We start from the raw sequence: 14,494 nt of genomic DNA, 5'->3' as shown, positions 1-14,494 counted from the left end.
AATGCTCTATTTTAGAACATAATAGCTATTTTCAGTTTTTTGATAATTTAGTTCAGTGCCACACAACTAGGATAAGTGTCTGTATAATCTAGATCAAGTCCTGGGCAGATGGTCGCAGGCTAGAGGGGAATTATTCTAGCCTGGATCTTGTGCTTAGGTTTGGCTCATTTGTTACAGACGACGTGGTGAGATCAACTGACCCATCTTCTTCTTCTGAAGTTTCTTCCTCTGATGAGAATAATGTATATCCATTGCTGTACAGAAGTAAATCACTTTATCAGAAGTCAAATTTCATAGACCAGATCAGTAGCTTTTGCCCAATATGCCTAAATATATTTTTATCATCTACAAGTGATGAAGGGAAGTGAAAAAAAGATCCACTTTGTTTTCTCTTCTAATGGAGAGGTTTAAATGTGTGGGAAGCAGAGTAGAATTCATTAAGCATAAATGAGGTGCTAGGGGAGTCAGTATCCATTACCCTTGAGTGATTATGTTCACACTTCAGCTGAGACTGAATTGTGAATCCTGCTGCTCATGGCTAAGCTGCTAAGGTAAACAAACCCTAAGATTTCATTGCTTCATTAAAGTTGTCTCCTACTTTTATCCAAGGAAGGATAGGCAGAAACATTTAAGTTCTAGATGTTTACACAATTTGGGAAAATATCTGAGCCATTGTTGTACTGTCTTCAGTAACTGAAATTAAATTGGTGTTACCCAATGAACAAAGTATTTATTTTCGTTTTCTTGTTCAATTTTTAGGCAGTGTGAATAGTCCATATAAAATGTACATTGCACAAGAATATAACAAATGCTTTCTTGAATGAGACCAATGAAAGGGCCAAGATTTTAGCAACAGCAGGAGTTAACACAGTTGTTATAGTGTGCTTCAAATTCTTTCTTATGTATTCAGTTCTTAATACTTCGAATATTTTGACATTTTTAGCAGAAAATGAATTGCTAGCCAAGAAAAGTTGGTAACTTCAATAATATATGTTGGAAAAACAGAGTGAGTAGGGATCAAGTGAAATCAAGCAGGAATAATAAAATGCAGAAACAGAATAACAATATTCTGTCAACATACTAAGCATGAGCACATGCAAAATGGAAATATATTTTGTTGCATTTTATGAGATTGTTTTCTGTGACTGCGGTTCAAAAGAACAAAAGCTGAACCAGTTCAAGGATCCTGTGTTTTGTTAAAAAAAAAACCTGATACATTTTAAGTGTTTCAGTCATAGAGACCAAGCCTCTTGCTCTCTTAATTTCATCTAGAGCCAGTGTTAATGCTCTGTGCTACCAGCAAACCAACTTGCAAAAAGATTGGCAAAGGGGAAAAAATTTAATATTTCTGAAATTTCCCATTATGAAAGTATTTTTTTTTCCATATGCTGCCTTGTGCCTTCCTTGCACTCAGGTTCAAATGTATATATTATTTTTTTTCGTCCTTGGTATATAATAATTGAAAGAAAAGTAAGGAAAGCTTACTAGGCTAGATCAGTGTTTTTCCTTAATAAGAAGAAAAAGATTATAGAGACCTTATCCTTTCATACACACTTTTCAAATCAGTTACATCATTCAGGGCAATAGGATATCATGGGGAAAAAAATGAATTCCAGTCAACCCATTGACACAAATGGGGTAATTTTCAAAAATGTTTTAAGATAAACTTCATCTTAATCTAAATTGTCACCTTGCATGAAATGACCAATATGGATTTCTACCCCAATAGTTCATTTGCAGATGTACCTGTTTTGACAGCCTGCTATCAGCTGGCTGCCAAAAACAAATAAAAAGGAATTACACTTTCTGCCTGGTGGAATGAGAACATTAATAAAACAAAAGTGTGTTGCTGCCCAGGAGAGAGGCCACACCCTAGGAAGTACAAAAGAATTCTCCCAGCCCCACTGCCACATTTACTTTGGAAACAGAACAAAAAGTGCAGTCATGCATACTACCTTGCTCAGCAAAAACGAAAGTGCTAAAGACACACAAGAATTGCAGCAAACAGGTCAAACCACTAAGTGCAAACATGCTTTTGTAGCACAATCCACCATAGGCCGCATCAGCATTGCAGAAGAGCAGGCACAGTGTGCTTAGCAGGCCACCCGGCATACAGTGGTAACATTTTTAAATATAAGTTTCCAGAAAGGAATGAATACTTTTCAAGTTCATTGTTACTCAAAAACTCCAAAAGATCTAATATTCAAATAGCTGAGCATAACACTTTGGCAGCGGAAAGATGAGCAAATTAAGGGCTTGATGAATTTAAAAGAGGATGTGCATTCGGTGCATGCTCTTTTGTCCTGTTGTCTGCAAAGTGTTCAGAATTTTTTTTGAAAATGAGGACTAACTGCTTATATAAATGCATCCTGAATCTCAGGAAAAAAGAGTATGCACAGAAGGCACACATGCCTACGGTCATGTCATATACTAATTGTACTTTTTGCTTTTACAATGGATAATATTTGCTGAGTAAGATCTGTGTGAAAAGCACATCCTCACAAAGGGACAAAACACACACTTGGTATTACTTTTAGTATTTACAATATACTGTTGTCTCTTATCTAGTATTCCTTTTGCTTTTGCTGGCCTACATATCAATCTATTCACGTGAAGACAGGATTTCCCATAAGATTTTTACAAAAACCAGCACTACCTCACCTTCCAGGCTTCAGATAGTGGCAGGGTGGGAGGAGCGCTATAGCTTCAGGGGTAGGGATAGCATTTTTACTACCATCTGGCCAGTACAATCACCAGAACTTTATGTGTGTGTGTGTGTGTCATGAGCACACCTAATTAAGGAATTCCCTTCAAATAAGAAGCCATAATTTTTTGGAGGATGGACTGGTTGATTTGGGAAAACAAGGAGAAAGGAAAGTTAGAGAGATCCACATATAAATTGCAAAACTAATTTTATAAAGAACAACCTGACTATAAATGATTCAGGCTGTAGTGTGTCTTAACGGCAAGTAACCAGTTATATTTAATATATCACCAGCCACCATGGCTCCAGCATGAGTCCAATAATCCCTAATAGCAATTTCCTCTTTGAAAGCAGTATCTTTCTCCAACCACAGTCAGATCCAAAATGGCTCCGTGGTCCACAAATACCTGGTTTTTAATCTCCTAACTCCATCACTTGTCCTAAGCCAATAGCAGGAGAGACATGATAAGTCTTCTGCTGTATTTCCTCAAACTGGAAAAATCAAAAAGATAAGACAACTTCCTAGCACGTCATCTAAAATAGAACAGGCCATTCAGAATTCTTTCATCCAAAGTCGTCGTATTTTGTTTGGTACTTGAACCAAAATAGCTTGTTTTGTGCTTGAACCAAAATACATGAAATATGTTGTTTGTTTTGTACTGAACTAGCTGGGACTTTAATAGCCCAAATGGACATTATTTTGCACATACATGGTATATACCCACATTTACAGTGGGCTTAAATTGCCAACATATTTTTAACTTTCTCCTTAACTATCCATGCCTTGAAAATCTGTTCGATAAATAATAACACTGATTCAATTATACCTCAAGATACTAGTAAATGTTAGATAAGCAAATAAGTACTGTGCAGTTATTACTATGGCTATTCAGACTTTGAAAATGATTTGCAAGAATTCTTTTGGACTTCCCATGAATACAACATCTCTCTGCTATTCATTAAAGCGCCCCCCTTTTGGGGGGGGGCTGCAGCAAGAGCCTGAAAAACAATGCTATTGCTTTAAGGAAGCTATTCTAAATTTCATGCTAATCTAATGAGTTTGGGTTCATGCAAGATCTGAAACGTTCTTTCAAGCTATTGTTAAAGGCCTGCACAGTCATAAAAGTCCAAGCAACAAAATTTCTAGTTTCAGAATGTTCAGTCCTTGAAATATTGCCAATGGAAGTAATGAACTTATGAACCATGTTTTGGGCCATCTATTAACAGTAATGAAACTATTTTTCAAAGATCTATTTCCCTTAGAAATATAGAATAATTACAAAATATGTTTTATTTTTATCCAATAACTGGAAAAGTTTGACTTTGGGTTGTCTTTCCTCTGTCTAGGAACATTCTGGCAGAGTTTTTCGACTCCAGTTTGATGAATTTCAAATTGTCAGCAGCTCACATGATGATACTATCCTTATCTGGGACTTCCTGAATGATCCAGCTACGCAAGCAGAATCAAACCGCTCCCCATCCAGAACATATACTTACATATCCAGATAAATGGTACTATACTCTAAATTACAGTTGCACAGGTAAAGACAAAACAACTCTAAGAGACATCAGGCTGTGTAATGGGGAGGCCAGGAATATAAATAGTCATGTAGTTTATAGCATCTTAAGGATTTAATTCCTGAAATGAGAGCATTCCTGAACTCTCTAAAGATGACAATGGTCATCCTATTAACCACTTTTTACAACCAGCCATCCCATTTCTCATTGAAATTTCTGTCTAAGAAAAATCTATCCAGATGGTTAATAAACGATAATGTACTATCCTTGTGTGCCATAATTATCCTTTTCATAGCAAAAGTTCTCAATTGGAATTTAGGGATTAAGGGATGGGGGGAGGGGATATGCCTCAGATCAAGAACCTAGGAGTAGTAAAAGAACATAACATAAAGATAGTTGTACAGATTATTTGGATTGGACACCATGTTCCATACACCAAAATCTGTATACAGCGTATACGTGATTCTTCACTGTAATCACTGTGATTTTCACAAAAGTACAACTCAGGATTTTGAAGGGAATTCTCACCACCTTTAATAGATCTACTTTTAGGGCCATCCATCCTATTTCAAACACTATAGCAATAACAAAATAGGCAGTTCTTCAACTTAAATGTACTTTAATCTTATGTGAATGACAAATATTGATATTTTGCAAATTTAGATTGTCAGCCATAGGGAAGCACTTCATTTGCCTAATCTGTTTCAGCAAAAGCATGTTGTATTTCAGGGCAGGCCCGCAGAAACTTCTCTTCCCACTTAAAGGCATTTCTGTAAGACTTAGCTGATACTACAATTGATTCATTGGAAACTATGCTCCCCATAGCATTCAAGCAGGTCAGAGATTTAGGCTATCAGTTATCACATTGATTAATGTCAGTGTATCTAGCCTCATTGAGCAGCCCATAGAGTTCTTCAGTTAATACCAAGAGACATCTTTTGGTAACCCATAGAGATCCTAGGGAGTTAATGTCAAGAGTATTTCTTCAGTATGGCTTATAAAAAGTACCTTTTAAATAGCTCTGGGGTTCAAAACAGGAAGACAAGATGCATCATTCATGGTGATTTATTCTATAACCCTTGGATGTAAACTGGCAACCAAGGTATATGTGACAGTAAGAACACAAGATCTGTGACAGAGTGTCCCAGAAAGGGAGATAAAGTCTTAACTCTCAGTCATACCTCTGTAACCATTCTGCAATGTAGAAGCATGTTGTAGCATGCTTTCTTGGTTCCAAGTTGTCAGGCTTGATTCAGCCATTATACTCCAGACCCCATATCTGAGCTGAGGTGGCGCAGTTGTTAGAGTGCAGTACTGCAGGTTCCTTCAGCTGACTGCTAGCTGCAGTTCAGCAGTTCAAGTCTCACCGGCTCAAGGTTGACTCAGCCTTCCATCCTTCCGAGGTGGATAAAATAAGGACCCAGTTTGTTGGGGGCAATATGCTGACTCTGTAAACTGCTTAGAGAAGGCTGTAAAAGCACTATGAAGCAGTATATAAGTCTAAGAGCTATTGCTATATACTTAAATGGTCTTTATGACTCATGCTGGCAGGATTAGTGCCCCCATTATAGCTGGCTTTCAACTCTGTAGTTATCCAAGATTGTATTCACTTTCCGATCTATGGTGTATGGACAACCAAAGAGCAGAAATTGGTATGTCTACCTTCTATAGCTTTTATAACTTTATATTTTATATATAAAAGCTCCTCCTTTTGAGACTATCCACAGATACCATCTGATATAATCAGAGTCATATGTCTGAGCAATGGTATGGAAGAAATGCAATATGCCAGGTGCCATGTGATCTGAAGCATTTAACACAGAATAATATTTTTCTATGTTGACATTGGATGATAGGTCAAGCACAATACCTACACACTTAAAAGATGGTGCCACTGTGTGTCAAGAACAGCAAAAAAAAAAAATGATCCAAGTAAAGATCATATTTTATTCCAGAGAATCTCAAATGAGCTATTATGACAGCTGTAGATTTAGAGAGCCATGGGGGAGGGCAATACCTAATCCAAAGGAAAGCCAATAAGCTTGTGTCTTCACTTTAAAACTCAGAAAATAATGAAAAATAAAACAGGCATCCTTTAAATCCATTAGTGAAAAATAGTGTCCCTTTTCAAGGAAGGGAATAATGGATATGAGAAACCTTATGGAATTTTTGGACTGATAGGAAACAATTCACATTCCAAAGATCAAAACTAATACAAGTACACCATTTTCCTCTCAGTAGAGCAATATATCACAAAACTCAGATTTCAGTTTAAAGCATGGAAGTCTTTCAATGGCTCCTTTAGAAAGTACCATGCATATTGTCCTTTAATGAGCGCCCCCCCCTTATTGAGAACTAGGCCTCTGCACTAAACAGTAAACTGGTTTTTGAATCTAATTGAGGATAGTGTCAGTTTTACTACTAAGAGTCCTTCTCTGTCAAACAGCATGTCTTTAATGCATGCCTTTGCTTTCTGCATGAGACCTGTGGAGTAGAGCCAGGCATGCTGATGTAGGGTGATAGTGTCAGCCATAGTTTTAGATGCACAATTACCAATGAAACTGGCAGTGTTTTTCTCCTGCTGAGCAACCCATGTTGTTTTTTCTTGGAAGAGTTTAACAATGTCCTTTTTTCTTGTAAATACTTGCCAACCAATATTCATGGCTCCATAGGAGGGTAGATCGACACAACTTAGTAATGGACGTGTCCTTTTTACCACTAACGCATATACTAACTACCAATGCCTGCTGTGGTTTGGTAGCTCACTATTGCTTTATTCAGGTCCAGGGAGTGCAGATACCCAAAAAAGCGGAAAATCTTATATCAACCTTCTATAGCTCCTGGCAGTGTGCAAGACTTTGAAGCCTATCACCAGACACCAGACAGTGCAAATTACATTAAACAAGTTAACATTCAGTTACATGGTACCTGAATAAATAGGCCATTAGGAAATCCCTCACCCAGTTGTAGGTTCAAATTTAGAACTACAGTAGAATCAAAATGTATCTCATCACAGCTCATTTTCTGGGCAGGATATTTTAACAGATTCATTGAGTCAGTCACCTCTATCTCATGACTGGCATCTGCACCCAACTGTTATTGTCGTCTTGCTTCACTGTGGGAACAAGCAAACATAGAAATGTTTGCAGCCCAGAACAGATAGAATACTGAGAATTCCACTAGGGCCAGCATCAGTTCTAGTTCATCACTTTCCATTCTGTTGGTCAGATGCCTTTGTTTTATCCCCTTCTACTGTTTTCTTTCCTTTGTCTTGATGAAGATGCTTTATGGCTTATGCCCTTATATCATTCCCTCATCCTTGGTTTGCTTTTTTCCTCCGTGGGACCTAAACAGAATTCCATTGTCACCATGCACACCATACCCTAATTCACACGAAGAAAGGGTAATGCAGTAACCTAATTTAACATCTGAACCCTCAGTATCCACTTGGGAACATCAGAGAGACTGAGTTCTCAAACACCACTAGATTATGAATGCAGCATAGAAACCGTAGAAATTCAAAAAATTATAATGTTAATGATTCCCAAATTTTGTGGCTATAAAGGCATAAACCTGCTTAATTGTTTCCTTAAACATATTCTAGATTTCCTCCTATCTCTTCCCACCCTTCTTCCAGGGTTAACCTTGTAGCTACCTCTAGAGGCCCCTTTCAAAGAGTATCATTTTCCACATATTCCACTATTAGATGTTTCTTTAAAGGTTTTTCAAATTTTGACTTTTTCATTCCATCCAGTTTTATTCTACCGTAGTATGGAACTTGCTGATGATGGGTGTAATGGAAAGGCCTTCAAGCCAATGGTTTCATGTCTTTTATGTTTATTGTTAAGACAGGTTTTCTAATTATTTTTATTTATTAGTCATATTTCTGTGCCGCCCACTCTCCGAGGACTCTGGGCGGCTTACATCAAAGACAGTATACTAAATAGCATATTGCCCCCTAACAATCTGGGTCCTCATTTTACCCACCTCGGAAGGATGGAAGGCTGAGTCAACCTTGAGCCAGTGAGATTTGATCCGCTGATCTGCTGAACTAGCAGTCAGCTAAAGTAGCTGCAGTTCTGCACTCTAACCACTGTGCCACCTCGGCTCATTTGGCATCACTTTCACATGCAAAATCATTAAACTTTGTCTTGTGGGTTGTGATGAGCTGCTCTGATACATAGTTGCATTTTACCACTGGATGTTTCTTTCCTTCTCAAAGCTATTTTGAAATGTCACTCTGACACTTCCCTCTGTCATTCCCAAACTGAGCAATTAGTTGGAATGGAACCGAATCATTTGGATATGCTTTAGGCTTTTCCCCCTCTTATCTAACCCCATACTGTATGGACTAGATTTGTGTCAGAGTTTCTTGCTATCAACAAGCCTTTCTCAAATTAGGTGAATTGCAGCCATTAGTCTCTTTTGTTAGTTCATTGATAAGGTATCTTTTGTCACTTTCACAAGACCATCAGCTTTAACCATACACCTTAAGAGTAGTCTCCTCCTGGGCAAACATATGAGAATGGTTGCTTTGAACAAGAATGCTTAGCAGACCTATCTCCAGTGTGCTCACGATCAAGCGTGCCTTTTTAGGTAAAAAAACAAAACTCATCTGTCTTGTGTGAATCACAGAGGTTGTGATGAACAAAAGGTCTTATGACTTTCAAATGTTCAGAAATGGAAGAATGGAGTCTAATATATCAGTTATCGAAAGCAATCACTTATGGTCTCTATTAAACCTATATTATAATACAGCCTTTGTTTGAAGAAGATCTGTAGGCCTCAGCCTGTCATTCAGACTGCAGCAGAGAGGTTGAATAAATGCAGTACAAGTTGATGGTGTCTTTTCTAATTCTCTTCTTAATTCTTCATTCATTCATTTATGTTGTGGATTTATCAGTCTTTTTCTCTTCTCAGATCTATTCTCAAAAATCACTGACAATTAGAGTGTTGTGTTCCAGGTGTACACTTCACATTTATATCACATTCACAGAGCTGTATGTACATTCATTTCATGCAAGTTCAACTGTACTCACGATTTTTATTTTAGGTTATGTAAAGGTTTCAATATATTTTAGGCATTACATATAAATGCAGAAGGACAGAACTTAGTACCCCCAGAAACAAATTTTTTCAGTTCTGTAGAGGTGTTCATCCATTACATGTATACGATTAATATGACAAATGTACAAAAGAAATATAAATGTTCATTCAAATAAAATTAATGATGTAGTCTTCTCTAATTTGTAAAGCACGTAAATTAAGTTCTAGTTGCAAATTTATAAATGACAAATAATTATTTTCTTGTCTTTCTTTTCCTCAGACTGAGCTGCAATACTTAAATGATCTGCCAGTGCCAGGGCAAAAGATTTATCTTCAAAACAGATTGTGCTGAAGAGGCAGAAGCTCTCAGAGGCTTTTGGAACCAAGTTCTCATGCAGTTGATCTCAAAAAAGTTCTTCTCAGCACAGCTGACTGCTTGGGTGCTGCTATATCAAAGATTTCTTTTATCTTTCCTGAATGACTGATGTGCACACTTTCCCTCTTCACAATAAGTCCCCTCAACAATTCTTATCCCCGTGCTGACTTCCTATAAATATATTTAATATGTCAGAATTTCTTGCTTGGCTCTTAAGCAGAAAAATCATTACCATCATTCATTCAATTGGGAGATCCCTTTTGATGAGCAAGTAAGAGAGGAACAGCAGGCTGATGCCTCTACTTTTAAGACTTATATAGATGGTCCCTCTCTTTCACTGTAATATGGCCTTGGACTGCAAAGAATTGCCAGGTTAATGCCAAATGAAGGCCCAGGTGGCCGGAAACTAGTTAAGTGGTCATAATGGGAGTTTAAAACAATTTCAATTAAGACCTTTGCATTTATTTATCTGTATCAAATGTTAGTCTGGGAGATGCTAGTAAATGAAAATGTAAGTTTTATTTTTTAAGTCTAATATTGCTTAAGTGGAGAGGTTTATTGATCATCGATTTCCTTGTTTTGATGGATACCATATTTAAGGAAGGCATAGTACAAACAGTTACAGAAACTACAGGGTTGCCTACACACTTATAGCTTCCTACCTTTACCCTACATCTATATTAAATAAATGCTCGCAAAAAAGATCTTACTCTTCCTACAAACCACTTGAATCATTTGTGAATGGACCAGCATTTTTGTATTCTCCCACCTAATTGGAAAGGAACTTATAAAATAATTGATATTATGACTCCACATTTCAGCCTTCAAGCTGGAAGCCCAGTTTATGTAGGAAGAGAAAATAGTGTGGGGGGAGGGGGGATTGAAAGTGTTTGGTGCAGATTTAGAGATAAAAATAAACTTGTTCTTTATTTCTGAGTAATCCCATTAAAGGCCATTAGGCAGTCACCATCACCAACTGGGGGTATTGGAAGATAAGAGCTGAATTCAATTGGCAAAGGTTTGTTTTTAAGTATGAAATTCCAGAAAACAAAATGCTTATGTTGCTAGAGTAGTAATTGCACCTGTGCAAATTCCTAGTAGCAATCTCAGTGGAACCTACATTGATGGGAACAGAGAATATTTGGGCAGCTGGTTCTGTCTATATTTTTTCATCCCATATATTATCTATTATCAGCAAGGAAGTATAGCCTGAGACATTGGTTTTCTTGGGAAAGATGCTAATCCAATGTGCAAGTGTGTCTAAAACGTAATTATTTTGAGTTCAGATTTTTTTTGCTACTACTAATTACTTCCTATAGCAAGAGGAGAAGAAAGAATTAAGTTATGGTTAGAAATTTGCTATTACCCTTTAATCATTCATGATTGTTCTCCTATGTACAAGGCCTACAGCTTTTGCCATGTGTGCGACATGCAGAACAGAATATCAGGAGATTATTATCATCTTCAAATCAGCATTTCTCAACCTCCACAACTTTAAAATGTGTGGACCTGCTGGGGAATTCTGGGAGTTGAAGTCCACATATCATAAAGTTGCTGAGGTTGGGAAGCACTGATTCAAAACAATGTTTTCTCTCCTGAATGCCCTCAGTGTTTGTGCATGTGTGATTGTTTTCCCCTGCTCCCGGATGGAGTTTTAAATAGGGTAAGAGGTGGCTAGCGCAACTTTGCTTGTATATTCAGTCCTGCTCCTTCCTGCTGTTTTCCCCAAACATTTTCCCCAAGCTGTTTGTTTCTGAACAAACCAAATACTGGCCAGATAATCTTGATGTACAAAATATGTTTTCATAGAGAAAGTCTCAATTTCAAGGAAAAAGCTGAAATTCAGCTATTTGGATAGAATGATGATAAATTATTCATTGCCATGAAAGTGGCCACAAAAGAAAGACTTTTTCTTTTCAACTTCACCCTGCATGAACTTGAAAGAGACTTCCTGTTGAATCTCCAGTTCTCTACTAAGGCTTTGTGGTTCATTGGCTCAAAATATTCCACTTTGTGTTTTCTCTTCTCTTCAAAACATTAAATGGATTGACTAAATATGTAATTCTCACATATCTAAAGTAAATTTTGCTTTGGAATGAATACTAACTTGGAATTGTGAATTGTATATTCACAAGTGGAAGCAAATTAGAGCACAACTAAATTTTAGTCATAAGAAAAATTCTTACTATAAAAATTTGTATTTCTAATACTTGCAATTGTTTATTTAAAACAAAAATGTTCAATTAGGGACACAGCTGAATAAAGGAATCCCTTGTAATAATGCTGAGGCATTTTCACTGTTCCATCATCAGGGAAGCTGAGCATTTTAAAGATTATATTAAGAATTTATGTATGTTTATAACATTAAAATGGGATAAGCACCCCACTATGCAGTTAACAAAATCCATTTTGATTAAATAAGAGACTAAGGAAAAGGCTTCATGTGTATTCCTCTTTTCTGGTCCCACAGATAACAATCTTTTTGAGCCTGTATGAGTAGTGGGATTTCACACTTCCCAAAATTAAACGTTTGGGGATTTTACTCTTTCTGAGTGAAATTCTAATACATCTAGTAACAGCAGCATCAAGAGAATTGTATGTCTGTGTAATTTCCTGCTGCCCTCTTGGTTTGCGAAAATCTTTTAAAACTATTTATTTTTTTCATTTTAAGCAGCCTATGTGATGCAATTTTAACATTGCAAGCTATCCATAATTATTTTTTTTCTCCCTTCCTAAATAAGCAAATTATTATTTTCCTGAAATAGAAAACCTTCCAAAGAGTTGTTCTTCACACTATATCTAGATAATCCTCAACCTTCGTTTTTCTGACATTCACCTCATATATCCAGCTGAAAGTGAACCAACAATAGTAATGAAAGCACAATTATCCCCTTCATGCTGACTCGAACAGGGTTCAGATGCCTGGAATGCACATTCAGGAAGCGGCATCTCTGATAAAATAATTTTGGCTTCCTCCTGATTTATATCATGCCTACTGGAATAAAGCATAGATGCAACTCATCCTTTATAGAGCACCATAGGGAAATTTCTGTTGGTGTTCCTGTCTGCTTTCAAAGCCAGAGCCTTTTAAGACTTTTGTTTTTCAGTAAAGTTACATATCAAAGAGATTGCCTAGTTTTACAAAATGTAATTGGGCTGTAACTCTTCTGTTTTTAGAGACAGTGCTCATTCAAGTAACTACAATTATTTAGTGGCCTTTCAGTGGTACCAGATAGCTCAGAAATGGGACCTTTGATAAACCTTATAATTGTCTGTGCTATGTAATATTTTATTATGCTTTTTCTGGAACGCCCACAAATTGGTACAGTCACATTTCTAGATGCAGAAATATCTGCATAGAATATTAGAGAGCTTTTCTTGAAAAGGTACATGAGATTCATAGGTTGACTTATATGGATAAAAAGGACAACATTTAATGCTCACAGTAAAAAATAATCAAATCACTAATGAATCTAAACTTAATCTTTATTTGCATATACTGTATATTCAGGATTTAGGACAACATTAAATGTTGAGCAAGGCATAGTGAAACTATTATGGCTATGAGGAGCTGCATGAGAAAAATAAAACTGAAGAACCATGAAGGTGGACTGTAGATACTAAAGCTCTTTGATCAAAGCAATTCACATTTATTTTGCATGTTTTTAAGGGTACATTCACTACAATGAGGGCTACAAATTTCTCATTTGTCTAAATAGGAAACAGTTAATTTATGCTCCTCAGATATTTTTAAAAGTGTAGCCCTGACAATCCTTATCTATTGGTTTGGCTAATTTAACTAAGGGAAAAGGGAAGTTGCTGTTAATCTACACAACAGAAAATAATAGTAAACCTTTTTAATATCTTCACTCTAAAAGTATAATTGTCAATCGTATTTTATTTTTCATAGCACAAAGGAATTAGGATGTTACTTCCAAATCTGGTAAAACAGAATCATGGCAATGTCTCTAATAACTTGTTCCTGTTTTAAAACAAATATCTCAAAGACCAATATATGTTTATTGCAACTGCAGGAAATGCAAATAATCCATACATAGGTGATTAGCAAGCAAAGGTGTGGTCTTATTTGTAACGCTGCTCTTTGTTCTTTAGTTTCTAGAACTGGTGAGTGCTTTGGAATTTTTGTGATTATGTTTTGGTGATGTGTAGTTTATGTACTAACGCTCACTTGAGCTAGGGTCATGATAAGTGTGTTTTTTTAAAAAAAATTAACTCATCAAAAAAAAAGAATATAAAGACAAGATTAAGCTGTGAACCTTCTAAGTGTTTTTATTTCTGGAATCTTAAATGAAAAGTCTGTATTCCAAATGCTATAGTTCTGACCTGCAACAGTGTCCCCCTTGAATGTGTCGTTTATTAATATTATGGTAACCTATTACACTGTCTGGATCGTACAAGATATTTCACTCAAATATTATATTATTAGTTTGGAAGGTATCCTAAAAGCAGCTATTTAAATAATGCTGTTGATACAAACATGTAAGATCCAGAATTATTTAGATTATACTTTCTTGCCATCTTCACCAATTCACATCCGCTTCAAAGTTTCAGCTTGGGCCTAACTGCTCTTTTTATGCATCTTCTGTTTGCATACATAGTCAACTTTTCATATATATGTGGATTCAGATTAATTTTCAGGAACGATTTTTCCCAATGGTAGAGCCCTCATACTTTTAAGCACTCAGATTCACTATTATGGAAAGCATCTACTTCTAAAATAAGGGGAAGGAACAGTGAAATCAATTTTCCAGTCCAAAGTTGCAGATTTTATTTTTAACATTCAGCCATGTTAGGAGGGCTAAATTAAGGAGGGACATCACGTAACATAC

The 14,494-nt window shown here is 36.4% G+C and overlaps 1 protein-coding gene across 14 annotated transcripts in view; it reads left to right on the top strand.

Moving 5' to 3' along the window:
• BTRC (beta-transducin repeat containing E3 ubiquitin protein ligase) overlaps positions 1 to 13,920 on the top strand; it is a 159,924-nt gene extending 146,004 nt beyond the window's left edge. For 13 of the 14 annotated variants that reach the window (XM_034439931.3, XM_034439930.3, XM_034439936.3 and 10 more), the window contains 2 exons: positions 4,052 to 4,245; positions 9,549 to 13,920. In XM_034439931.3, the coding sequence (XP_034295822.1) occupies positions 4,052 to 4,213 (162 nt within the window). In that variant the 3' untranslated portion in view covers positions 4,214 to 4,245; positions 9,549 to 13,920. The remainder of the gene's footprint in view (positions 1 to 4,051; positions 4,246 to 9,548) is intronic. The other variant, XM_087872831.1, reaches the window with a different exon arrangement.
• The last annotated feature ends 574 nt before the right edge of the window (positions 13,921 to 14,494 follow it).

Source organism: Pantherophis guttatus, chromosome 6, assembly GCF_059756535.1.
Source record: "Pantherophis guttatus breed Tessera chromosome 6, ASM5975653v1, whole genome shotgun sequence".
Classification (NCBI taxonomy): Eukaryota; Metazoa; Chordata; class Lepidosauria; order Squamata; family Colubridae; genus Pantherophis; species Pantherophis guttatus.
This window is presented reverse-complemented; position numbering and strand designations above follow the sequence as displayed.